The sequence below is a fragment of the Oncorhynchus tshawytscha genome, linkage group LG10, assembly GCF_018296145.1.
Source record: "Oncorhynchus tshawytscha isolate Ot180627B linkage group LG10, Otsh_v2.0, whole genome shotgun sequence".
Lineage (NCBI taxonomy): Eukaryota > Metazoa > Chordata > Actinopteri > Salmoniformes > Salmonidae > Oncorhynchus > Oncorhynchus tshawytscha.
Window position 1 is genome coordinate 30,491,153 of NC_056438.1, and position 25,796 is coordinate 30,516,948.

At 44.7% G+C, this 25,796-nt stretch overlaps 1 protein-coding gene across 3 annotated transcripts in view; it reads left to right on the forward strand.

Moving 5' to 3' along the window:
* Window positions 1-25,796, forward strand: part of LOC112260098 (actin filament-associated protein 1-like) — a 120,250-nt gene that overhangs the window by 91,646 nt on the left and 2,808 nt on the right. For 2 of the 3 annotated variants that reach the window (XM_042328492.1, XM_042328491.1), the window contains exons 7-17: window positions 3,945-4,028; window positions 10,112-10,193; window positions 13,088-13,240; window positions 15,798-16,009; window positions 17,403-17,548; window positions 20,096-20,210; window positions 20,634-20,690; window positions 22,802-22,922; window positions 24,164-24,328; window positions 24,779-24,969; window positions 25,441-25,608. In XM_042328492.1, the coding sequence (XP_042184426.1) occupies window positions 3,945-4,028; window positions 10,112-10,193; window positions 13,088-13,240; window positions 15,798-16,009; window positions 17,403-17,548; window positions 20,096-20,210; window positions 20,634-20,690; window positions 22,802-22,922; window positions 24,164-24,328; window positions 24,779-24,969; window positions 25,441-25,608 (1,494 nt within the window). The remainder of the gene's footprint in view (window positions 1-3,944; window positions 4,029-10,111; window positions 10,194-13,087; window positions 13,241-15,797; window positions 16,010-17,402; window positions 17,549-20,095; window positions 20,211-20,633; window positions 20,691-22,801; window positions 22,923-24,163; window positions 24,329-24,778; window positions 24,970-25,440; window positions 25,609-25,796) is intronic. The other variant, XM_042328493.1, reaches the window with a different exon arrangement.

Genomic DNA, 25,796 nt, shown 5'->3' on the forward strand with positions numbered 1-25,796 from the left:
GCGCAGATATACAAACCGAACCACAACATCCATAATTATCGCTCGAGACAGGACATTGTTGCATATTTCGTCAGGTGCCTGTTAAAATGCACTTTAAAACGGCATTGAACCGATACACGTGAGCACGACATAAACGCATGCCCTTCCACCTCACCCCAAACAATCTCTCTGCTTTTAGTTGACTTAATTGACATATGCTTACTTTTTCATGCCCAATGACTCTTGCAATCAGTGCGCTCAATTATGAGGCCCGGCTGGCCGTGGTTCGACGTACCCCAAAACAGGAGCATAGAGTGGATGGATTGGAATGAAGTCACATATTTTACCTTCGCATGATTAACTGTACAGTGAGGGAGGAGATATTCTCTTGGCCTGCTCTGCACACAGTTACGCCTGGGGGTGTTTGAGCAGCTCACAAAGCCAAAAAGATTAGAGTGTGGAGCATGTGTTTGGATGTTAGGGCTAGATGTTGCCTAGGACCCTAGAATAAAAGGGATCTGTTTCTCTCTCTTTCTCTGTTTCTTTGTCTTTCCTTAGTTTTTGTCTTTCTTTCTGTCTTTCTCGCTTGCTCTGTCTTTCTCACTCTTCCCCGCTCTCTGTTTTCCTTTCTCTGTCTCTCTCTCTGTCTTCCTCTCTGTCTCCCCTACTCTGTTTCTCCATCCAGAGACACAGAGCTTCGATAATAATCACTCTTGCATTTCACATTAAAGATGGAATAATGGATATAAAAGATCTCCGATAAATCCCACCCTAGTCGGAGGATTATGATCCAATACCATGTCCCCGTAAAGAACTGAGTCATGTAAGACTACATTGGTAAATGGAGACAGGACTAGAACGGAGCCTTGAGGCGCACCAAAACAGTTTACTAATGTGAAATCCAGAAATTGTGTGGCTAATGAACTGTGTATGGAATCTAAAAGTCCATATAGGGTTGCTACTACCTTTCTAATCCTTTCCAGTGCCTTTTGGTCTCGTGAATTTGATATTTTTCTCCTTGTTCCCTTACCTCATCTCTCCTTTGTCTCTGTAGCGCTCGTCTTTGACATGACCTGCTTTTCTTCCTCTTCTCTACTGGGCCTACGCTAGTAATCTTTCTCTTCCTCCTCTTATTCTCCTTCTCCCTCTCTTTCGTCTTGTGGTAATTATCCCCCTGTTTCTGCAAGCAGGCCTGGTGAGATATAATGTTGCATGTCATATGGTTACTGGTCTGCAGTGGCTGCTTGGCGTCTCACACTGTGCGTTGCCTGTTTACACTCAGTCTCGCTCTATAATCACTGTTCAAGTCCTATCCCAGTCAGGCTCTTTTGATTGTCCTTTGCTGCCAGTGTTGCCTGAAATCCTTCCTCTGAAATCATTTTGCATTGGGGCCACTCGATGTTTGGCAACACCCGTGTCCTGCACGAGAGTGTGGATGCCTGTATGTGTACACATCAAATCAAACTTTATTTGTCAAATGTGCCGAATATAACAAGTGTAGACCTTACCTTTTGAAATGCTTACTCACAAGCCCTTAACCAACAGTGCAGTTCAAGAAGAATGAAGAAAATATTTACCAAATAAATTAAAGTAAAAAATAATAAAAAGTAACACAATAAAATAATAACGAGGCTGTATGCGGGGGTACCGGTACCGAGTCAATGTGCGGGGGTACTCGTTAGTCGAGGTAATTTGAACATGTAGGTAGGGGTGAAGTGACTATGCATAGGTAATAAACAGCAAGTAGCAGTGTACAAAACAAATAGGGGTGGGGGGTCAATGTAAATAGTCCGGTGGCCATTTGAATAATTGTTCAGCAGTATTATGGTTTGGGGGTAGAAACTGTTGAGGAGTCTTTTGGTCCGGTACCGGTACCGCTTGCCATGCAGTAGCAGAGAAAACAGTCTATGACTTGGGTGGCTGGAGTCTCTGACAATTTTTTGGGCTTTCCTCTGACACGCCTATTGTATAGGTCTTGGATGGCAGGAAGCTTGGCTCCAGTGATGTACTGGGCCGTACGCACTACCCTTTGTAGCGCCTTACGGTCAGATGCCAAGCAGTTGCCATACCAGGCAGTGATGCAACCGGTCAGGATGCTCTCGATGGTGCAGCTATAGAACTTTTTGAGGATCTGGGAACCCATGCCAAATCTTTTCAGTCTTCGGAGGGGGAAAAGGTGTTGTCGTGCCCTCTTCACGACAGTCTTGTGTTTGGACCATGATAGTTCGTTGGTGATGTGGATACCAAGCAACTTGAAGCTCTCGACACGCTCTACTACAGCCCCGTCGATGTTAATGGAGGCATGTTCGGTCCACCTTTTCCTGTAGGCCGCGGTCAGCTCTTTTGTCTTGCTCACATTGAGGGAGAGGTTGTTGTCCTGGCACCACACTGCCAGGTCTCTGACCTCCTCCCTATAGGCTGTCTCAGGCCTACCACTATTGTGTCGACAGCAAACTTAATGATGGTGTTTGAGTCGTGTTTGGCCAGTCATGGGTGAACAGGGAGTGTGTTGTTGATTAGCGTGACAAACGTGTTGTTACCTACTCTTACCACCTGGGGGCGGCCCGTCAGGAAGTCCAGGATCCAGTTGCAGAGGGCGGTGTTTAGTCCCAGGGTCATTAGCTTATTGATGAGCTTTGAGGGTACTATGCTGTTGAACGCTGAGCTATAGTCAATGAACAGCATTCTCACCTAGGTGTTCCTTTACACCATGGATCTTTATCCATGTACATGCAGTATAGTATGCATGGTGTTAAAGTATGGATTGTCACTCACAATAAGAACACTGCCATTCACAGATTCAGCAGAGAAGCATATTTTCCAGTTATATGCCACAAATGTTTATGGCACTAGATTGATGTGAAGCATATATGAAGAGTATTCTCCCAGATTTAACAAAACACCCCTCTATTGGCAGATGACGAAAGTCCTTAAGCCCTCCAAACCCAACCCAAAACCCAAGCATTTCGCCACACCCGCAATAGCATCTGCTAAATATGTGTGACCAATAACATTTGATTTGATTTTATCTGTATAATATCATATAAACTGTGTGATTTGCCTCTCCCTGATGGCAGATAGGGAGACATTTAGTTCATGTCTGTCCCAATCGTTCCAGCAATGCTCTGGCTAGGGCCAAAACCATGGAGCCCAGCCACAGCCTGTAATTTCCCTGCAGAGCCAATTATGTTCGCTCCCAGCCAAAGCCAATGAACTGTGGTGAGCAGAGACTCTGAGAAGAACTCCACCGCGGGGACAGACGCGGATGGTTTTGAAGGGTTGTGTGTGTGTGTGTGTATGTGTGTGTTTTGAGGGTTGTTTGTGTGTGTGCGCACGCGCCCGCATACCTGCGGGCGCGTACGTGTTGCTTGTCTCCACAGTAGTCCCCCAAGTCACCCCTCGCAGGTTAACCTAGCATAGCGTTATCATTCATTCACTCGCTGCTCATGTGTCAATGATATTGACTCAATATGGTGGTGGTTGTGCTGTTGATAGGTTGCCAGGTTGGAGGTTCTGCGAGGTCATGTTGATCCAAACTGGTGGCCAGTCCACGCCCCCATGCAGTGTGTGGATATCCCTGGATATGCCGTTCTGAATGGGCGTGTTACCTAACACAATGGATGCGTCTCACAATGGATGCGACAATGGCAATCTACCAATGGCTGTAGTCAAGTACTGTGCAGCTATCTGTGTACCGAGCCGTTGCCTTTTTCCCCCCGCGACTTTTCCGTCAGTCATACTGCGTGTGTTTCATACTGCGTGTGTTTCATACTGCGTGTGTTTCATACTGCACGATGATCCATCTGCTGATGTAACACAGTGTAACAGGTTTTTGAAATGAAATGCCATTGCCATTGACATGACGTGTTCAATCTTGCTCCCATGCTTGAAATGAGCGTGAACTGATGATGCATTGTTGTAACTAAACAGTGCTGTCTTTGTGTCTGGTCTTCCTCTTCCTGTAGGTGATGAGGGAGGTGTGCAGCAACGGAGGGGACTCAGATGGAGCAGGCGCCGGGTCTCCTGTACACAAGCCCGACCTGGAGAAGGTAAGGAGCAGGCGCCGGGTCTCCTGTACACAAGCCCGACCTGGAGAAGGTAAGGAGCAGGCGCCGGGTCTCCTGTACACAAGCCCGACCTGGAGAAGGTAAGGAGCAGGCGCCGGGTCTCCTGTACACAAGCCCGACCTGGAGAAGGTAAGGAGCAGGCGCCGGGTCTCCTGTACACAAGCCCGACCTGGAGAAGGTAAGGAGCAGAACGCCGGGTCAGGCACAGAAAGACACACTTGCACACACCAGCGAGACGCAAAAGAATCAAAACGAACGTGTGCACAAACACATCAATGTGAGGGTAAAGACATATATATATACATACATACATACATACATACATACATACATACATACATACATACATACATACATACATACATACATACAGTTGAAGTCTGAAGTTTATATACACTTAGTCATTAACTTGTTTTCAACCACTCCACAAATTTCTTGTTAACAAACTATTTTTTTTTTTGCAAGTCGGTTAGGACATCTACTTTGTGCATGACACAAGTCATTTTTCCAATAATTGTTTACAGGTAGATTATTTCACTTATAATTCAGTGTATCACAATTCCAGTGGGTCAGAAGTTTACATACACTATGTTTACTGTGCCTTTAAACAGCTTGGCAAATACCAGAAAATAATGTCATGACTTTAGAAGCTTCTGATAGGCTAATTCACATCATTTGAGTCACTTGGAGGTGTACCTGTGGATGTATTTCAAGGCCTACCTAAAAGTGCCTCTTGGATTGACATCATGGGAAAATCAAAATAAATCAGCCAAGACCTCAGAATTTTTTTTTAGACCTCCACAAGTCTGGTTCATCCTTGGGAGCAATTTCCAAACGCCTGAAGGTACCACGTTCATCTGTACAAACAATAGTACGCAAGTATAAACACCATGGGACCACGCAGCCATCATACCGCTCAGGAAGGAGACACGTTCTGTCTCCTAGAGATGAACGTACTTTGGTACGAAAGGTGCAAATCAATCCCAGGACAACAGCAAAGGACCTTGTGAAGATGCTGGAGGAAACACGTACAAAAGTATCTATATCCACAGTAAAACGAGTCCTATAATCGACATAACCTGAAAGGCCACTCAGCAAGGAAGAAGCCACTGCTCCAAAACCGCCATTAAAATGCCAGACTACGGTTTGCAACTGCACATGGGGACAAAGATTGTACTTTTTGGAGAAATGTCCTCTGGTCTGATGATAAACAAAATAGAACTGTTTGGCCATGATGACCATTGTTATGTTTGGAGGAAAAAGAGGGAAGCTTGTGAGCCGAAGAACACCATCCCAACCATGAAGCACGGGGGTGGCAGCATCATGTAGTGGGTGGGGGGGTTGCTGCAGGAGGGACTTGTGCACTTCACAAAATAGATGGTGTCATGAGGAAGAAAAATTATGTGGATATATTGAAGCAACATCTCAAGACATCAGTCAGGAAGTTGAAGCTTGGTCGCAAATGGGTCTTCCAAATGGACAATGGACCCCAAGCATACTTCCAAAGTTGTATCAAAATGGCTTAAGGACAACAAAGTCAAGGTATTGGAGTGGCCATCACAAAGCCCTGACCTCAATCCTATAGACAATGTGTGGGCAGAACTGAAAGTGTGTGCGAGCAAGGAGGCCTACAAACCTGACTCAGTTACACCAGCTCTGTCAGGAGGAATGGGCCAAAATTCACCCAACTTATTGTGGGAAGCTTGTGGAAGGCTGCCCGAAACGTTTGACCCAAGGTAAACAATTTAAAGGCAATGCTACCAAATACGGATTGAGTGTATGTAAACTTCTGACCCACTGGGTATGTGATGAAAGAAAAAGCTGAAATAAATCATTCTCTCTGCTATTATTCTGACATTTCACATTCTTCAAATGAAGTGGTGATCCTAACCTAAGACAGGGAATTTTTACTAGGATTAAATGTCAGGAATTGAGAAACTGAGTTCAAATGTATTTGGCCAAGGTGTATGTAAACTTCTGACTTCAAGTGTGTGTGTGTGTGTGTGTGTGTATATATATATATATTTATATATTTATACACTGCTCAAAAAAATTAAGGGAACACTTAAACAACACAATGTAACTCCAAGTCAATCACACTTCTGTGAAATCAAACTGTCCACTTAGGAAGCAACACTGATTGACAATAAATTTCACATTGTTGTGCAAATGGAATAGACAACAGGTGGAAATTGTAGGCAATTAGCAAGACACCCTCAATAAAGGAGTGGTTCTGCAGGTGATAACCACAGAGCACTTCTCAGTTCCTATGCTTCCTGGCTGATGTTTTGGTCACTTTTGAATGCTGGCGGTGCTTTCACTCTAGTGGTAGCATGAGACGGAGTCTACAACCCACACAAGTGGCTCAGGTAGTGCAGCTCATCCAGGATGGCACATCAATGCGAGCTGTGGCAAGAAGGTTTGCTGTGTCTGTCAGCGTAGTGTCCAGAGCATGGAGGCACTACCAGGAGACAGGCCAGTACATCAGGAGACGTGGAGGAGGCCGTAGGAGGGCAACAACCCAGCAGCAGCACCGCTACCTCCGCCTTTGTGCAAGGAGGAGCACTGCCAGAGCCCTGCAAAATGACCTCCTGGAGGCCACAAATGTGCATGTGTCTGCTCAAACGGTCAGCAACAGACTCCATGAGGGTGGTATGAGGGCCCGACGTCCACAGGTGGGGGTTGTGTTTACAGACCAACACCGTGCAGGACGTTTGGCATTTGCCAGAGAACACAACGATTGACAAATTCGCCACTGGAGCCCTGTGCTTTTCACAGATGAAAGCAGGTTCACACTGAGCACATGTGACAGACGTGACAGTCTGGAGACGCCGTGGAGAACGTTTTGCTGCCTGCAACATCCTCCAGCATGACCGGTTTGGCGGTGGGTCAGTCATGGTGTGGGGTGGCATTTCTTTGGGGGTCGCACAGCCCTCCATGTGCTCGCCAGAGGTAGCCTGACTGCCATTAGGTACCGAGATGAGCTCCTCAGACCCCTTGTGAGACCATATGCTGGTGCGGTTGGCCCTGGGTTCCTCCTAATGCAAGACAATGCTAGACCTCATGTGGCTGGAGTGTGTCAGCAGTTCCTGCAAGAGGAAGGCATTGATGCTATGGACTGGCCGGCCCGTTTCCCACACCTGAATCCAATTGAGCACATCATCATGTCTCGCTCCATCCACCAACGCCACGTTGCACCACAGACTGTCCAGGAGTTGGCGGATGCTTTAGTCCAGGTCTGGGAGGAGATCCCTAAGGAGACCGTCCGCCACCTCATCAGGAGCATGCCCAGGCATTGTAGGGAGGTCATACAGGCACGTGGAGGCCACACACATTACTGAGCCTCATTTTGACTTGTTTTAACAAAACTTCTTACGTATTGTGGTTCCTGTACAGGAACCAAAATCAGCGGAAATTTCAGAGCGCCACCTGTAGTACTCGATAAAACTCAAACTTTCATTAAAACACACATGCAAGGTACTCAATTAAAGCTACACTCGGTGTGAATCTAGCCAACATGTCAGATTTGTAAAATGCTTTTCGGTGAAAGCATGAGAAGCTATTATCTGATAGCATGCACCCCACGAAATACCTGAACGAGACCTAAACAAAAGATTTAGCGGTAGCCGGCGCTACACAAAACGCAGAAATAAAATATAAAACATTCATTACCTTTGACGAGCTTCTTTGTTGGCACTCCTATATGTCCCATAAACATCACAATTGGGTCTTTTTCCCGATTAAATCCGTCATTGTATACCTAAAATGTCAATTTATGAAGGCCGGTCTGATCCAGGAAAATTCACCTTTACAAGACGCAGCGTCACTTTTTAAAATTAAAAAAGTTGCCTATAAACTTTTACAAATCACCTCAAACTACTTTTGTAAACCAACTTTAGGTAATAATAAACGTTAATAATCGATCAAATTGATCACGGGGCGATCTGTATTCGATAGCAGCAAGTCTTGAAATCATCGTCCATTTTTTCACTTCCATAACTTCCTCCGGTGCACCCGAAGACAGGAAGTGCCTATACGTCATCTAACCAAGGATAAACTAGCAATGAAATGCCAGTACTGGCGACATCGTGTGGAAGCTGTAGGCATTGTAAACGGAACCTCATCTATTTTCTATCGCCTTAGACAATACATTGACTGGCAGATGAATATTTTTTTGGTGTTTTTGGTGAACAGTTTTCCCAGGGATTTTTTACTCCTGAACACGTTCTGTTATAGCCGCAGACATGATTTAACCAGTTTTAGAGACTTCAGAGTGTTTTCTATACACACATACTTATCATATGCATATACTATATTCCTGGCATGAGTAGCAGGACGTTGAAAAGTTGCGCGATTTTTAACAAAAGTTGCGAAAAGCTGCGAAAATTCGCATCATCCTTAACAGGTTCCCCAGACCTGAATCTAATTGATCACATCTGAGACATCATATCTCGCTCCATCCACCAACACCACGTTGCACCACAGACTGTCCAGGAGTTGGCGGATGCTTTAGTCCAGGTCTGGGAGGAGATCCCTCAGGAGACCATCCGCCACCTCATCAGGAGCATGCCCAGGCGTTGTAGGGAGGTCATACAGGCACGTGGAGGCCACACACACACTACTGAGCCTCATTTGGACTTGTTTTAAGGACATTACATCAAATTTGGATCAGCCTGTAGTGTGGTTTTCCACTTTAATTTTGAGTGTGACCCCAAATCCAGACCTCCATGGGTTGATAAATTTGATTTCCATTTATCATTTTTGTGTGATTTTGTTGTCAGCACATTCAACTATGTAAAGAAAAAAGTATTTAATAAGAATATTTCATTCATTCAGATCTGATGTATTATTTTAGTGTTCCCTTTTATTTTTTTGAGCAGTGTATATATACACACACACACACACACATATCCCTGTATGCTGCCATAGGGCCCCTCGCCTGTGTTCCCTAATAACAAGCAGGATGCCAGGGCAGCACATTGCAGTAAAAGCTGTAATTGTTGTGCCAAATAGCACTTAATGACAGCTCTGGCACAGTGTGTGTAGGGAGGTGAAGGAAGAGTGTGTTATTGGATTTCAATAGCCTGGAGAAAACAGGTAAACTTACTGGAACTGTTGGAGCCTTATTGTACAGAGCGTGTGTGTGTGTGTGTGTGTGTGTGTGTGTGTGTGTGTGTGTACACGGTGGTGGAAAATTAGGCAGATCAGAAGGAGTTTAATGACAAACCGCTCCCTAGCTGGCACAGTACACAGAAGCCTAGCCTAATTATTTCAACCATAACATGTTGCAGATGCTCTCTGAGATTCTCTGTGGGTACAGTGTGTGTTTTATGTATATGGCTGTGTGTGTGCGCGTCTCTGTATTTCTCTCTCTCTCGCTCTGTGTGTGTGTGTGTGTGTGTGTGTGCGTCTCTGTATTTCTCTCTCTCGCTCTGTGTGTGTGTGTGTGCGTCTCTGTATTTCTCTCTCTCGCTCTGTGTCTGTGTGTGTGTTTGTCTGTTTTTATATTTCTGTCTGCATGTGTACCACCCTGCATCCCACTGCTGGCTTGCCTCTGAAGCTAAACAGGTTTGGTCCGGGTCGGTCCCTCGATGGGAGACCAGTTGCTGCTAGAATTGGTTTTGGAGGGCCAGTAGGAGGCACTCTTTCCTCTGTTCTAATTATTATTTGAATTATTATTATTATTATTATTATTATTATTATTATTATTTGAATGCCCCAGGGCAGTGATTGGGAGCGTTGCCCTGTGTAGGGTTCCGTCTTTCGGATGGGACGTTAAACGGGTGTCCTGACACACTGTGGTCACTGAAGATCACATGGCACTTATTGTTAACCCCGGTGTCCTGGCTAAATTCCCAATCTGGCCCTCATACCATCATGGCCACCTAAATCAGCCCCAACTTCCAATGGGCTCATTCATCCCCCCTCCTCTCCCTTGTAACTATCCCCAAGGTCGTTGCTGTAAATGAGAATGTGTTCTTGGTCAATTTACCTGTAAAATAAGGGTTAAATAAAAAAAAATATATGTAAATATCTGTCTAACAGTTCTAACTCCTCCATTGCAGAAGGTGTCATGTGATAGGCCGAGCTCAGATGGCGAGCCGCCCCATGAGAACGGACACACCGTCACCGACTGTAAGGACCAAGGTGAGACCAGGGAAGGGTCTGGAATACTTTGATAGCTACACGAAGTACAGCACATCATACTGGGTTAATGGCATTCTGGTTTTGAACACACACTCTTGATATTGGTGTAAAATAATCTCTTCTCAATTGGGCTTTCCCTTGGTTCAATACTGTCCCTCTGGAAGTTAAATGAGTAATGGCATGTAAGCCATGTTTTAGCTCTAGATTCATATTCTTTATCCTTTAGTCTTCAAGATGCACTATGCAGAAATCGCTCTGCCATTTCCTAGTTGCTAGAATTTGAGTTGTTTTGAGTCATTTCAGTGACAAAACAAGTAAGTATAGTGTAGAGAACCATTGTTCCATCTAAACCGCTGTGAGATATCTTATTCATAACCAAAAATATTGTGTTTTCAGCTGTTTGAAGCTGGTGTTCAAAGCCGAAAGTAATAGAACAAAAACTAAACTTAAGACCGGGAAGCATAGAAATAGAGCACATAGAACGGATCTACCACTTTTTAGACGTTGGTTCAAAAGAGAATGACGGATCTATAACACACTTTTCTATGTGAATTTGGTCAGGTCGACCAAAAAGTTACATACAGTATTGCAGCTTTAATGCTCATGAAGCCTTGTGTTTCTTCAGCGTTGACCCAGCTGTAAATCCCTCTATACTCTATGTTGATTGGAGATGGGGTGTATTTTCTTCAGGGTCAGAGCAGCTTGTGTGTTCAGGGGAGTATGATTGAGATTAGCTACAGCAACAAAGGACTTGAGCATTTGGATTTCTTCAACGTTTAGTTGATGTGGAACCTTTTTTTCCTGCACCCAGTACCAAGACAGCCGAGATGCTGTCTAAATAGCAGGATGGGATTATTCAGCGTCTGCTTGCTCGACAAGCTCAATTCCGCGGGGTTCACATGTTCATTTCACTTGTCGAGACCTCTTGTTTGGATTCTCTGGAATTTAGAGCTGTTTGTGTTTGGTTTCATTACGCACAAACCAACGCACACATGCAGACTCTCTCGTTCTCTCTCCCCAGGCTGTGATTAATAGACCTGTGTCTAATAGTTTGCATATCACCGCTGGGAAACCGTGATTGTTGTGGAAATATGCACACGATCTCTGACTGATGGCTTTTGACAGATTGCTGTAAGTCTATGCGTTTGTTGTGCTCCCTCTGGTGAGACCAATTGTGAGTGTATTATGATACTGCCCTCTGGAGGATTGGAGGGGTAATGCTGCTTGGCTACCACTTTTATTCCCCAACTTTCATTCATCAATTATTATTTGATGCCCAATCCCAAATTGACCCATATCCCCTACATGCACTTCATGTAGAACTAAGACTATGGTAAAGCTCCACAATGCCCTCTGATAGGCTAGGTTGAATATTTGCTATATTGCTTGCACTCCTCCAATCCTCTCATATCTAGTTCCCACAGAGTAGGGGTGGGTGGTGGCTTGAGTCCATACACTGTCACCAGTGGCGAGCCAGTGGTTGATGATATCACCTCATATCTCTACAGTACCACTGCATCTCCAAGCCAAACAACTACCACAGACCCACTCTTCTCACACCATTTCACCCCAGCTGCCCACTTTCTGAGGGGAGAAAAACGAGTCTCCAAAACCCCCTTTTTCAGCTTAATCAGCCACATTCCTTCCATGGCTGGTAAGAAGCGAACTTGACTCAGTGGAATCAAATTAGCCTGATCAGAGAGTTTCCCCCCTGTCTTTCACGGCAAAAAGAAGAGGAAAATTGTTATAATCATTCAAAGTGAAGCTCTTTCACACATGCGTGTCTGGCTTCCTACCTTAGGCCCGAAGTCTAGTGTGTATGTGTGTGTGTGTGTGTGTGTGATAAATAAATCACTAGCAGGGGTTGGGCAGAAATGGCCACATATTTGATAAGATTTGTCGCCATGGTAGATATCATCACTATCAGGGTAACGGGATTTGAGTTGATTCCTGCAGGGCAGCGGAGGTGTGTGTGTCTTACGTCTGTCTGCGTCTCTCTGTGTGTGTGTCAGCGTAAGCGTCTGTCTGCAGAAGCACTCCAGACTCCGAGCGTCAGCTTCACTACGATGACATCATTCACAGGGAATTTTGCACCCCTGCCTCAGAAAACCCCTCTCTTCTTTCTGTCTCACTATTGTGTCCGCCTCCACAAAGGAAAATGGGACCTCCACAACTTTGAGTTATACTATATTCTGTAGTCATTAATGGATATTGACAGGTAATAATGTACATGGGTATGATGCAGATAATCAAACTCTGCAGATATTGGGATAATTTAAATATTGCAGTTTTCTTAAGACAAAAGCTTATAGGAATATGCACTACTTTCTAGTCAGTGAATCTCCCTGTCACACACTATACAATACAAATCATTTTATGGCCATTTCCATAATCTCTTCTCAACTAGGTGACGTCTATTCTTGTCATTCTGTCTGTGGCTCATCTCTCGTTTACCCTTCTGGCAGTTTCCAGAGTGGATCTCGTCGACCAAACCCTGCTCACCGCAGACCACACAATCCAAACAACCCTCAGACGACCAGCAGATTTTCTATTCAGACACACAGAGAGACAGGCTTTATGACCGGGTTTAGTCCAGTTTAGCGGTATTTACAGGAGAATGTGCACTGTCATTGTGTCCGTGGGCCTCTTCGGTTAGTAGAATTGAGGCCTAATTACTGACCTAAATATTCAAATGTTATGGCAATCTGGTCAAATAGCTGATGTAATATTTTTTTCATTCTTAAAGGTGAAATTACCTTGAAGGTCTACCTCTGACATTGCATGTCTCTCTTTGCTCTTTCACTCCCTCTCTCTCTCTCTTCCTCCTCTCTTCCTCTCCCCCTCTCTTTATCTCTCTCTCTCTCTCTCTCTCTCTCTCTCTCTCTCTCTCTCAGGTAAAGGAAAGAAGGACTCTCAGAAGAGTCAGAAGGGAGGCACGCTGGGAAAAGGGGCGGGAAAGAAGATAACTAAGATCATTGGCCTGGGCAAAAAGAAGCCGTCCACTGACGAACAGACATCTTCAGCCGAGGAGGACATACCCACCTGTGGTAAGACGCCTCTTAGGGGTTAGAGCACATCTGGGGTTTAGAGGTCAACCTACAGTGGCAAGAAAAAGTATGTGAACCCTTTGGAAATACCTGGATTTCTGCATAAAATGGTCATAAAATTTGATCTGATCTTCATCTAGGTCACAACAATAGACTAACACAGTCTGCTTAAACTAATAACACACAGACAATTATACATTTTCATGTCTTTATTGAGCACACTGTGTAAATATTCACAGTGCAGGGTGGAAAAAGTATGTGAACCCTTGGATTTAATAACTGGTTGACCCTCCTCAGCAATAACCTCAACCAAACGTTTTCTGTGGTTGTGGATCAGATCTGCACAACGGTCAGGAGGAATGTTTGACCACCAACTGTTTCTGTTTCGCAATATTCTTGGAGTGTCTGGTGTGACCTGCTCTCTTGAGGTCATGCCACAGCATCTCAATCGGGTTGAGGTTAGGACTCTGACTGGGCCACTCCAGAAGGCATATTTTCTTCTGTTGAAGCCATTCTGTTGTTCATTTACTTCTGTGTTTTGGGTCGTTGTCCTGTTGCATCACCCAACTTCTGTTGAGCTTCAATTGGCAGCATTCTCCTGCAAAATGTCATGATAATCTTGGGAATTTATTTTTCCGCCTATGACAGCAAGCTGTCTCATTGATTGGACTCCAAGTTAGCTGACTCCTGACTCCAATTAGCTTTTGGAGAAGTCATTAGCCTAGGGGTTCATACTTTTTCCAACCTACTGTCATGACACTGGCCTGGGGGTAGGTTTATGACAGTCATAAATACCTCTTTCCCCCTTTTTCCTCTCTCTACCCTACTGATGTGACTATTGAAAATCCCTTGGTTAACATAGGGATTCTGGGAACATCAGAAGTTGGGGCGAAATTAACCATATTTTGGTAATCCAACCAGTTGAACATATGCGTTGGTACTTAATGAATATGATGTCAGTTCGGTTGTCATCTGAGACATTCTCATCAATGATAGGATGACATAAATGGTACAGTGGAAATTATACACATTATAGTTATCAGATTCACATGGAATTTTTGTGCAATTTTAATGTTTGAACATAAAATTATTGGTGAAAAGATTCAATGTAATTTTAGCTTCCAAATGAGAGATTTGGGTTTTCATAAGGTTAGGGCTCTGCTCAAACAGTGGCCCGTTCCCGGTGAAGAGACATGGGTTATAAAACTATGAAAACACACCCTTCTCCCTCCACTATATAAAGCCTTGACGAACAATGTAACCTCCTGTTCAGAGGACGTGAGGACGCCGGCCCATACGTTTAGAAGGACTAACATGTCAACTACAGAACTAAGCCAACCTAAGCGCGAGCTTTGGTTGTGAATGGTATGAACTTTGAACTCTTATTCACTAAAGAAGTGTGAGATCCTAGCCGTTGAGTTAGCAACAGCAGCTAAAAACGTGGGCTAGGAAAGGACAGATGGAGTATCCCATCTACCACCCAACGACGACACTACAACGTTTCCCGTTCACCACCAGAGACACTCTTCAAAGGACAAAGGACTCTGTTGAGCAACTTGGCCATCCATCTACCACCAAACTATTGAAGTGCAGCTCAGAGTAAATATTTATTGCATTTTCCTTTTCCAAATGGGCGGTAATTTAGAATGCATAAGATACTGTATTTACGATAGAGTAGCAGCCTACGGTCCGGTAGAGACATCGCTTCTCCCTTTGTTCCTCAGTCTTCCCGCTCTTTCACTCAAACCCAGCCCCCTTTTCTTTGTGTAACCAGCTGTCATATCTGTTCCGTCCGCTAGGGACGTTTTCCTTTATGACATAATTTGTAATCAATGTACGATTCATTCTGTGTATATGTAATTCTGTGTGATTGATGAGGTATTTAGTAAATTAACAATTAAACCCAATTTTGTATTGCTGATTCAACTTGTTAGCCAGGGTTCGTGAAGATATCTGAAAGTTGTAAATTCTTGTTTCAGACTGAAATAAGGTGATGATTAATATTGACTGCTATTGATGTAAAATATTACTAGGTCTTTAAGAGTTTATTCGGAAGGTAACAGCTCTATAAATATTATTTTGTGGTGCCCCGACTTTCTAGTTAATTACATTTACATGATAAGCTCAATCAGGTAATATTAATTACAGAGAAAGGATTTTATAGAATAGCAACACGACACTACACTGTGCATGTTTAAATTATGTATTCAATATAGACAAGAAAAATACAATAATTTGTGTGTTATTAGTTTAAGCACACTATGTTTGTCTATTGTTGTGACTTAGATGAAGATCAGATCAAATTTGATGATCAATTTATGTAGAAATCCAGGTAATTCCAAAGGGTTCACATACTTTTTCTTGCCACTGTATATAAAGGGTGGATTTGGTTGTATAGGTATTGTTATATAGAGGGCTTATAGAACGTATGGGGAAATGTCTTGAATGAGAACAGCCAGAACTGCAGCTATAGACTAATTTTCTGGTCTGCTGTTTTGCTATTCGCCATTTTACCCCACCCTTTTGTCGTAACTGGTCCGTCTTGTCTGATTGACAGGCTACCTGAACGTGATGTCCAATAACCGCTGGCGTGAGCGTTGGTGTCGTCTGAAGGACAACCAGCTGTTGCTCCATAAGGACCGCGCTGACCTGAAGACCCATATGGCCAGCCTGCCCCTCCGAGGCTGCGAGGTCAGCCCCGGGCTGGACTCCAAACACCCCTTCGCCTTCCGCCTGCTCCGCAATGGACAGGAGGTGGCTGTACTGGAGGTAGGTTGGCGGTCAATTGGCTCGGGGTGGAGGTTAGTCTTAGGTTCAGATCTAGGATCAGCTTACCCTCGCCAACTCTGAACCTTCATGGTCATCAGGTCTGACCTTAACCTGTTGCGACGAGTAATCCCGTATCCGGGAGCGTAATTATAGCCTCAAGCGCATTACCATAACGCAACGTTAACTATTCATGAAAATCGCAAATGAAATGAAATAAATATATTGGCTCACAAGCTTAGCCTTTTGTTAACAACACTGTCATCTCAGATTTTCAAAAAATGCTTTTCAACCATAGCTACACAAGCATTTGTGTAAGAGTATTGATAGCTAGCATAGCATTAAGCCTAGCATTCAGCAGGCAACATTTTCACAAAAACAAGAAAAGCATTCAAATAAAATCATTTACCTTTGAAGAACTTCCGATGTTTTCAATGAGGAGACTCTCAGTTAGATAGCAAATGTTACGTTTTTCCAAAAATATTATTTGTGTAGGAGAAATCGCTCTGTTTTGTTCATCACATTTGGCTGAGAAAACCCCCCGAAAATTCAGTCATTACAACGCAAACTTTTTTCCAAATTAACTCCATAATATCGACAGAAACATGGCAAACGTTGTTTAGAATCAATCCTCAAGGTGTTTTTCACATATCTATTCGATGATAAGTCACTCGTGGCAGTTTGGTTTCTCCTCTGTTCAAAATGGAAAAATGAACGCACCTGGAGATTACGCAATAGTTTCGACGGAGGACACCGAGCGGACACCTGGTAAATGTAGTCTCTTATGGTCAATTTTCCAATGATATCCCTACAAATATGTCACAATGCTGCAAACACCTTGGGGAAACGACAGAAAGTGTAGGCTCTCTCCTTGCGCATTCACAGGCATATAAGGAGACATTGGAACACAGCGCCTCAACAAATCTGTCTCACTTCCTGTATGAAATTTCATCTTGGTTTCGCCTGTAGCATTAGTTCTGTGGCACTAACAGACAATATCTTTGCAGTTTTGGAAACGTCAGAGTGTTTTCTTTCCAAAGCTGTCAATTATATGCATAGTCGAGCATCTTTTCGTGACAAAATATCTTGTTTAAAATGGGAACGTTTTTCATCCAAAAATGAAATACTGCCCCCAGAGGTTCAAGAGGTTAACTCAGTGTCGTAGGGCAATTTTGTCCTACGGCACTGTGAAGTGCTAATGTTGTAGTGATAGTACGGATTGGATGGAAAGAAATTATGGAAAGTTATCTCTTGTTTTATCATTTTTTGTTGTTGTTGAAGTTTAACAGGTACACCTGTTTTCTAAACCAATGAGTAGTATTAACATAAATAAATAGATACTAGTTTCTTTAAATTAGCGTAATAATCTCTAACCCACCTCTCCTCTTCTCTCCAGGCGTCCTCCTCAGAGAGTATGGGTCGGTGGTTGGGGGTGCTGCTCGCTGAGACTGGTTCCACCACAGACCCTGCTGCCCTGCACTACGACTACATAGACGTAGAGACTACCGCTAACGTCATCCAGCTGGCCAAGCAGTCCTTCTGGTTAGACACACACATACACGCGTGCGCGCACACACACACACACACACACACACACTGCCGTTTTTCCCTCATCAATCTACACACAATACCACATAATGACAAAGCAGAAACAGGTTTTTAGAAATATTACATTTTGGTACTTTGTTGAAGCACCTTCGGCAGCAATTACAGCCTCGAGTCTTTTGGGGTATGATGCTACAAGCTTGGCACACCTGTATTTGGGGAGTTTCTCCCATTCTTCTCTGCAGATCCTCTCAAGCTCTGTCAGGTTGGATGGGGAGCGTTGCTGCACAGCTATTTTTAGCTCTCTCCAGAGATGTTAGATTGGGTTCAAGTCCGGGCTCTGGCTGGGCCACTCAAGGACATTCAGAGACTTGTCCCGAAGCCACTCTTGCATTGTCTTGGTTGTGTGCTTAGGGTCGTTGCCCTGTTGGAAGGGAACCTTTGCTCCAGTCTGAGGTCCTGAGTGCTCTGGGGCAGGTTTTCATCAAGGATCTGTCTGTACGTTGCTCCGTTCATCTTTCCCTCAATCCTGACTAGTCTCCCAGTCCCTGCCTCTGAAAAACATCCCCACAGCACGATGCTGCCACCATGCTTCTCTGTAGGGATGGTGCCATGTTTCTTCCAGACATGACACTTGGCCTTCAAGCCAAATAGTTCAATCTTGGTTTCATCAGACCAGAGAATCTTGTTTCTCATGGTCTGAGGTGCCTTTTGGTAAACTCCAAGCGGGCTGTCATGTGCCTTTCACTGAGAAGTGGCTTCTGTCTGGCCACTCTACCATAAAGGCCTGATTGGTGTAGTGCTGACGAGATGGTTGTCCTTCTGGAAGATTCTCCCATCTCCGCAGAGGATCTCTGGAGCTCTGTCAGAGTGACCATCAGGTTTTTGGTCACCTCCCTGACCAAGGACCTTCTCCCCCGATTGCTCAGTTTGGCCGAACGGCCAGCTCTAGCAAGAGTCTTATATGTTCCAAACTTCCATTTAAGAATGGAAGTTTGGAAGCCACTGTGTTCTTGGGGACCGTCAATGGTGCAGACATTTTTTGCTCCGCTTCCCCAGAACTGTGCCTCGACACAATCCTGTCTCGAAGCTCTACGGACAATTCCTTCGACCTCGTGGCTTGGTTTTTGCTCTGACATGGACATTCAACTGTGTGACCTTATATAGACAGGGGTGTGCCTTTCCAAATCATGACCAAGGCGGACTCCAATCAAGTTGTAGAAACATCTCAAGGATGATCAATGGAAACAGGATGCACCTGAGCTCAATTTTGAGTCTCATAGCAAAGGGTCTGAATACTTATGTAAATAAGATATTTCTGTTTTTTATTTGTAATAAATTTGCTAAAAATTTTGCTTTGTCATTATGGGGTATTGTGTATAGATACATTTTCATTTCTCATCTATCTAATACATTTTAGAATAAGACTGTAACATAACAAAATCTGGAAAAATGGTCTGAATACTTTCTGAATGCAGCATTCTTATCACCCTATTGGGGATCTTAGAAAAAGCTAATGTTTTTTGGGGCAGACAATGTATGTTTTTGAATCCCAAAAAGTATGTTTGTTGTTCCCTCAGCCGCTCAGACCCCCATTCAGTTAGGAATGGACATCTCTGGACCAATTTATTTCCCGCTCTCTGGCCATTTGATGTGTCACTCTAACCAACAGGGTTTTCACAAAAGCACCGTGTGCAGGCCAGTCCTCCCCACACAATAACACGATACACTTTGCAAGGGCTGGATAAAGCGTTTGCATACCCAAGGGAGCACTAAATGTCTGAACTGTTATTTGTATGATGCCGGCAATATATGAGACCGCTAATACACCGAGTGTACAAAACACTAAGAACACCTGCTCTGTCCATTAAATAGGCTGACCAGGTGAATCCAGGCGAAAAGTTATGATCCCTTATTAAGGTCACTTCCTAAATCCACTTCAGTCAGTGTAGATGTAGGGGAGGAGACACGTTAAAAAAAATGATTTTTAAGCTTCGATACAACTGAGACATGGATTGTGTGTGTGTGTGTGCCATTGAGGTTGAATGGGCAAGACCAAGCATTTAAGTGCCTTTGAACAGGGTATGGTAGTAGGCGCCAGGCGCACCAGTTTGTGTCGAGAACTGCAACGCTGCTGTGTTTTTCACGCGCAACAGTTTCCCGTGTGCATCAAGAATGGTCCACCACCCAAAGCACATCCAGCCAACTTGACACAACTAAGGGGAGCAATTAGAGTCAATATGGGGCCAGCATCTCTGTGGAAACGCTTTCGACACCTTGTAGCTTCCATGCCTCGAGTAACTGAGGCTGTTCAGAGGGCAAAAGTGGAGGGTGCAACTCATTATTAGGAAGGTGACCTTAATGTTTTGTACACTCGGTGTAAGTGTCCAGCTATAAAGGTCCTTCATGGACAAACCTCTCCATATTCCCCACTAGACTCCACGTGTTATATAAGCGCTTTACTTTTGGACTATAACAACTTTTTATATGTCGATTCCCTGATGTATTATCACTCACTCATGGATATGTGCATTTTCTCCCCAGCTTCACGAGTAAACGCGTTGTATCTCCCAACCCCTATCTGGACAACCCTGTGAACGGTTATGCCTGCCCCTCTGGAATGGCACTGCACTATGATGATGTGCCCATCAATGGAACGGTAAGGACACACACACCCACACACACACACACACACACACACACACACTGAGAAAACAAACAAATTAGCGCACATATTTCTGCAATATCTCAGTAACTATTATATTTGGATGCTGCGCTGCTTGTGATGGCTTGCATCGGGTATCTTTCTGTTTCTCTTCCTCTTTCTCACTCTAATCCGACTTTGATTAATAATTGTGCAAGTGCTTTCCTCTGCTCTAGCTCACTTTTCTGTAACAATAACAACCCTTTGGCTTCCTCTCTTTTTTCCCCTTTTCCTGACTTGTTTTTTTGCTCTTTTTCAAATACTCCTTCCCTTTATTCCCTTTTCATGTCCTTGTTTCTCTTATTTTTCTTTCTATTTATTTCCTTTAATCTCCTCCTCCGTTTCCTCTCCTCTCTGCATGCCTACCTCTAACATAAGGACCCAGAGGCGTTATACTCCAGCCCTGCCACCGGAGGGCGACGTCTGAGAGAGGAGGTGTTGTATGAGGATGCTGACCTCTATGAGAACATGCCTTCGCCCAAGCTGGCCGCCCGCTACTCCCCCAAGCCCAGCCGCCTAGCCTCTTCCTCCAGCCACGGCAAAACCCCTGGCCCCGTTAAATCCAAATTCCTCTCCTCCTCCTCCTCCTCTTCCTCAGCTAACACTAACACTAAAGCCGGTACTCCGGTGACTAACGCTCTGCTGTCTTAACATTAAAGCAACCTTAATTAACACTGTATACTTATTCTGTCATCTTAAAGGGATAGTTCACCTCAAATTCAAAGTTCAAATCGTCTAAAGTCGAGTCTCTTATGGCGTTTGTTGTATAGATCCTGCTATATGCATTAATCAAAATCTCAAGGCCTTAAACCCAAATTATTGGGAGAGATTGACAGCATCTGAATTCCCATCTAATAACTTTGATTTTGGAGTTAGCTCTCCCTTTAACATGTTGTATGCGCAGTGTACACCTGCTCTTTCCATGACATAGACTGACCAGGTGAATCCAGGAGAAAACTATGATCCCTTTATTGATGTTGCTTGTTAAATCCAATTCAATCAGTTTAGATGAAGGGGAGGAGAAGTGTTATGATTTTTAAGCCTTGAGACAATTGAGACATGGATTGTGTATGTGTGCCACTTAGAGGGTGAATGGTTAAGACAAACGATTTAAGCGTATTTGAACGGGGTACGGTAGTAGCTGCCAGGCACACCGGTTTGAGTGTGTCAAGAACTGCAACGCTGCTGGGTTTTTTCACTCTCGGCAGTTTCCCGTGTGTATCATGAATGGCCCACCACACAAACGGCATTCCAGACAACTTGACACAACTGTGGGAAGCATTAGAGTCAACACGGGCCAGCTTTCCTGTGGATTGCTTTCGACACCTTGTAGAGTACATGCAGCGACAAATTATAGGCTGTGCTGTGGGGTAAGGGTGCAACTCGGTATTAGTGAGGCGCTTGTAATGTTTTGTCCACTCCGTGTGCTAGTGTGTCTTTGCTGAGGGAGAGGTAAGCGGTATGCCTAACAATGGGCAGGGGGAGGGATTCAATTCTTATTACATTTATTATTCCTGCAGAAACATTTAATGTAATGGTGTTGATACTGGCCACCCAGAATCCAGGTTTTGAGACATTATCCTCAAAATCCCCGCTAGCTTAGTCCTGCTGTAGTGCAGCTCTTACTAAAAAAAATACTCTGTCCGGTATTGAGTATCTGGGAGTTAGTTAGGGTCTGAGGCATTGACCATGCAACACTTTAGCTAGAGGCCTGATATTGGATTGAGAGAAGTAAGAGGGGATCGAATATCTGCAGTGTGTTAGGCATGGTATCTGTGGGAGCACTTCAGACCACCCAGATGATAGAGGCTTTTCCTCCTTTGTGTGTGTGTGTGTCCTCTGTGTGTTTATACTGCTCCTTGCCTTTACAACGACCATCGCCTGCATGCATGTATGTAATTACATTTTTATAGCCTACATGGATGTGAGTTGGAAACGCCACCTAGCACTGTTACTCGCATAAGTCACCACTTGGCTTTGTAGAGTTGAGCTTTGATGTGTGTGTGTGTTTGCATGCATCGGTCCGTGTGCGCGTGTGTGTTTATGGCCAGGGGTGTTAACATGGAACCCTGCGCCACAAAGCCTGCGGTAGTGTTTAATGTCATCCTGCTAGGTGTACAACTCCGGCTCAATGGCCCGAATGCTTTCAGTAAAGCTAATTGAAACTGAATGGTAGAGCACCACATCCAAACCCCTGGTTATATAGTAGTCCACACACACACACACACACACACACACACACTCTCCAGCGGAATACAGTTCAATAGGGCTGGTTTAGCCTAATGCTGGGATTACTGTGGGATTCATACTTTTAGTGTCATGTGTTTAACGTGGAATTCATTTCTACAGCTGTGCAGCAGTTGTTCACATGATCTTACCCACCTGGGCATTTAGATGGGCATGGTTGATTTTTATTGGAAGTGGGTTGTGGACATTTTAACTGTAGCGTAGTGGTTTTCATTATAGCTGCAGATTGTTTAAGGACTGTGCGTTTCAACCAGATTGTGAATGCCTGCTCTCTCGCTTCCTCCTTCTCGACCAATCAGCTGAAGGGAAAGAAGGCCCCAGTGACCAATGGGACAGCGTCTAAACAGAAGGTGGACAAGAACCAGGCCAAGAAGACCAATGGAACAACCAGTGGAGCATCTGTGAAACGCAACAACTCCAGTAAGAGTCTAGTGTGTGTGTGTGTGTGTGTGTATGTGTGTGTTTAGGAGTTTAGGAGTTTGAGAGCTAGATAGAATGAGAGCGAGTGAGCGAGACACACACACCCATTCCCATGAGTGTATGAGTCTTTCTATAAATCATGACACAGTACATACCAGTGTGATAATTCATAAGCTACTGCTAGTCTGTCACTTCTAGTCAGCCCTTATACAGTCTGCTAGCTGTGATATTTAGCAGTAGCCTGGTCTTAGCAGACATGAAGTCTGGCTCCCCACTCCTCAGTCCCAGTCAAACCCACCACTGATCGCTTTCTAGGAAAACTGGAGCCACACACAAAAAAAATCCGGAATTCACAAATTACAGTTGGTGGAGCAGCAGGAGTAAATATCTTTGGATGGTGCGAAGACGGCTTCCTTGAAACCATCCGTTGTAAATCCCAGCCTTATGGAGGATTACCATGACATACCCGGACCAAACTATCATTCAACGTCGAGTCAATGTTCAAGTAGCAGCTTGAATATTTGGCCAGGGTGACCCGTGGTTACTGGTGAGGCTAATCTTTGTGGTGACGGTCTGTGTGTTTTCAGTAATGTGTGAACTACGACAGTTTTGAACCCACTTTCTCATATTTGGTCGCTTTTGTAAGCATCGTGTTCGTAGGGGATACCAACTATGTGCCATTTTGGATTTCGTGTATGTTACACAATACTTGTTTAATGTCAAGCTAAAATAGGCCCATATTGATGGTTGGAGATGTCAAGTGGTGGTTTGATTGATTATTTGGTCCTTCGTAGAGGCTAATGTGCTAGTGAGGCACATACGCACGCAGGCGCACACACACACTCACACACACAGTCGTACTTCAGTGGTGTGGGGAGGTTCTAGTGGCCTCTCTTTTTTTCAGCAGGGTTGGTTCCTAGTCCCTACTCTACTCTGTTTGATTAAGGAGTGCTTATAGGCTGAGGTTTGGGTTCAATGGGTTTCTGGTCAGTTTATGCCTCGTCTACAACTCTGATGAGCATGGTCTTTTTCTTTCACCACTCCCTCCTTCCCTCTCATAGCAATCCATCCTTCTTCACATATTTCCTTACCTCCTTTTGGATCTCATTCTCTCCTTCTCCCTCCCCCTAATCCCTCCTTCTCCCCTCCCCTTCCATTACCCGTTTCCCACCACCTAAGGAGCATTTTGGTTTTAACGGCGCGAAGGGATATATGGCGTAAAGCCCCTCTCTCTCCTGCAGGCGCAGAGCAGTATAAGTACGGTAAGAACCGCGTGGAGGCGGACGCAAAGCGGCTGCAGGCTAAAGAGGAGGAGCTGATGAGGAGGAAGCAGGACATCAGGAACCGTCTGACCCAGCTGAAGAAGGACCGGAAAGACCTGCGCACCGCCATGGAGGCCAGCACCGGTACGACAGAGAGACAAACGCATGCACACTTAGACAGACATACAGACACATTCACGCACACACACTGCTTTTTCCAAGATAGAGAGAGAAGGGGGAGAGGTAAAGAGTAAGTGGTGAGAGACGAAGGATTAGACGGGGGAGAGGTGGGAGTGAAAGTATGGGGAGATATTATTGGAGGAGAAGAGGGAGAGCGGTTTAGAGTGGTGGGAGATGGAATGAGTGTTGGAAGGAAGAGTGGACGTGTGGGAGTTAGTGGTGTATGATGGAGTCACGGGTGGGAGGATTATGGTTAGGAGTGAGTGGTGCGGGATGGAAGACTGGTTTGGAGGGGGAGAGATGGGAGTCATGTATCAGACGTTCTTATCCTGAGAAACTTGTCAATAAACTAAAATAACAGTAAGACGGGAACCGGGAGTGAACCTCCTTCCTCTTCATTCCTCCCTCCCTCAGGTAAGCGTTCCGCTGCGTCTCTGGTGGAGCGGCTGAAGAAGGTGGAGGACGAGTGCAAGCTGAAGGAGGACGAGAGGGTGAGCCTGGAGCTGGAGCTGACGGAGGTCAAGGAGAGTCTGAAGAAGGCCCTGAGTGGAGGAGTCACCCTGGGACTCACCATTGAGCCCAAGTCTGGCACCTCCAGCCCGCAGGTTAGACCTCAATCACATTTATTTTATTGAGACTTTTTACATCAGCAGATACCCAGCCTACAACCCCTAAGAGCAAGCAATGCAGATGTAGAAGCACAGTGGCTAGGAAAAACTCCCTAGAAAGGCAGGAACCTAGGAAGAAACCTAGAGAGGACCCAGCCCTCTTCTGGCTACACCGACCATGTCCATGACCTATGGCTGAGTTTCAATACTGTGAAAAGGTGTCCTTTTCTTGAATAATGAACAGACAAAAGCATTTTGTCCATGTAAATTAGTCTTCTAGATAGTCTAAAGGGACTTAAATTATTATTTTATTTTTTACCTTATGTGCATTTCTCCATCTGCATTTCAAAAACTTGTCTGGTGTAAGCTATATTCCCAACATACCGATGACAAACAGTCAACAGGCTTTTGATAAAGTGTTGAAAATGCTGCTGCTGACTCTGAAATGGTGTGTATCTGTGTGTCCAGTCCCCGGTGTTGCTGAGGCGTACCCTAGAGAACTCTCCCATCTCCAGCTGTGACACCAGCGACACAGAGAGCTGTTCTACTCTGCCCGTCAACAGCGCCTCCCTCCTCCGCAGGACGGCCAATCAGAAACCCTCGACCGTCCGCGGCCACGTCCTCAGGAAGGCCAAGGTGAGACAGAGTTACAGAGAACAAACACACGTGCGCTCGGAACACAGTCAGCACTCGGTCAACTGCATTGCCACACAACTGACACACACACATCCATTGCCACACATCCCAGCCCAGTCCAATGATGATACCGAATGTGCATTTAGCTGCATGTAACTGTAAGTACGTGCGATTTTATGCTCTGTATT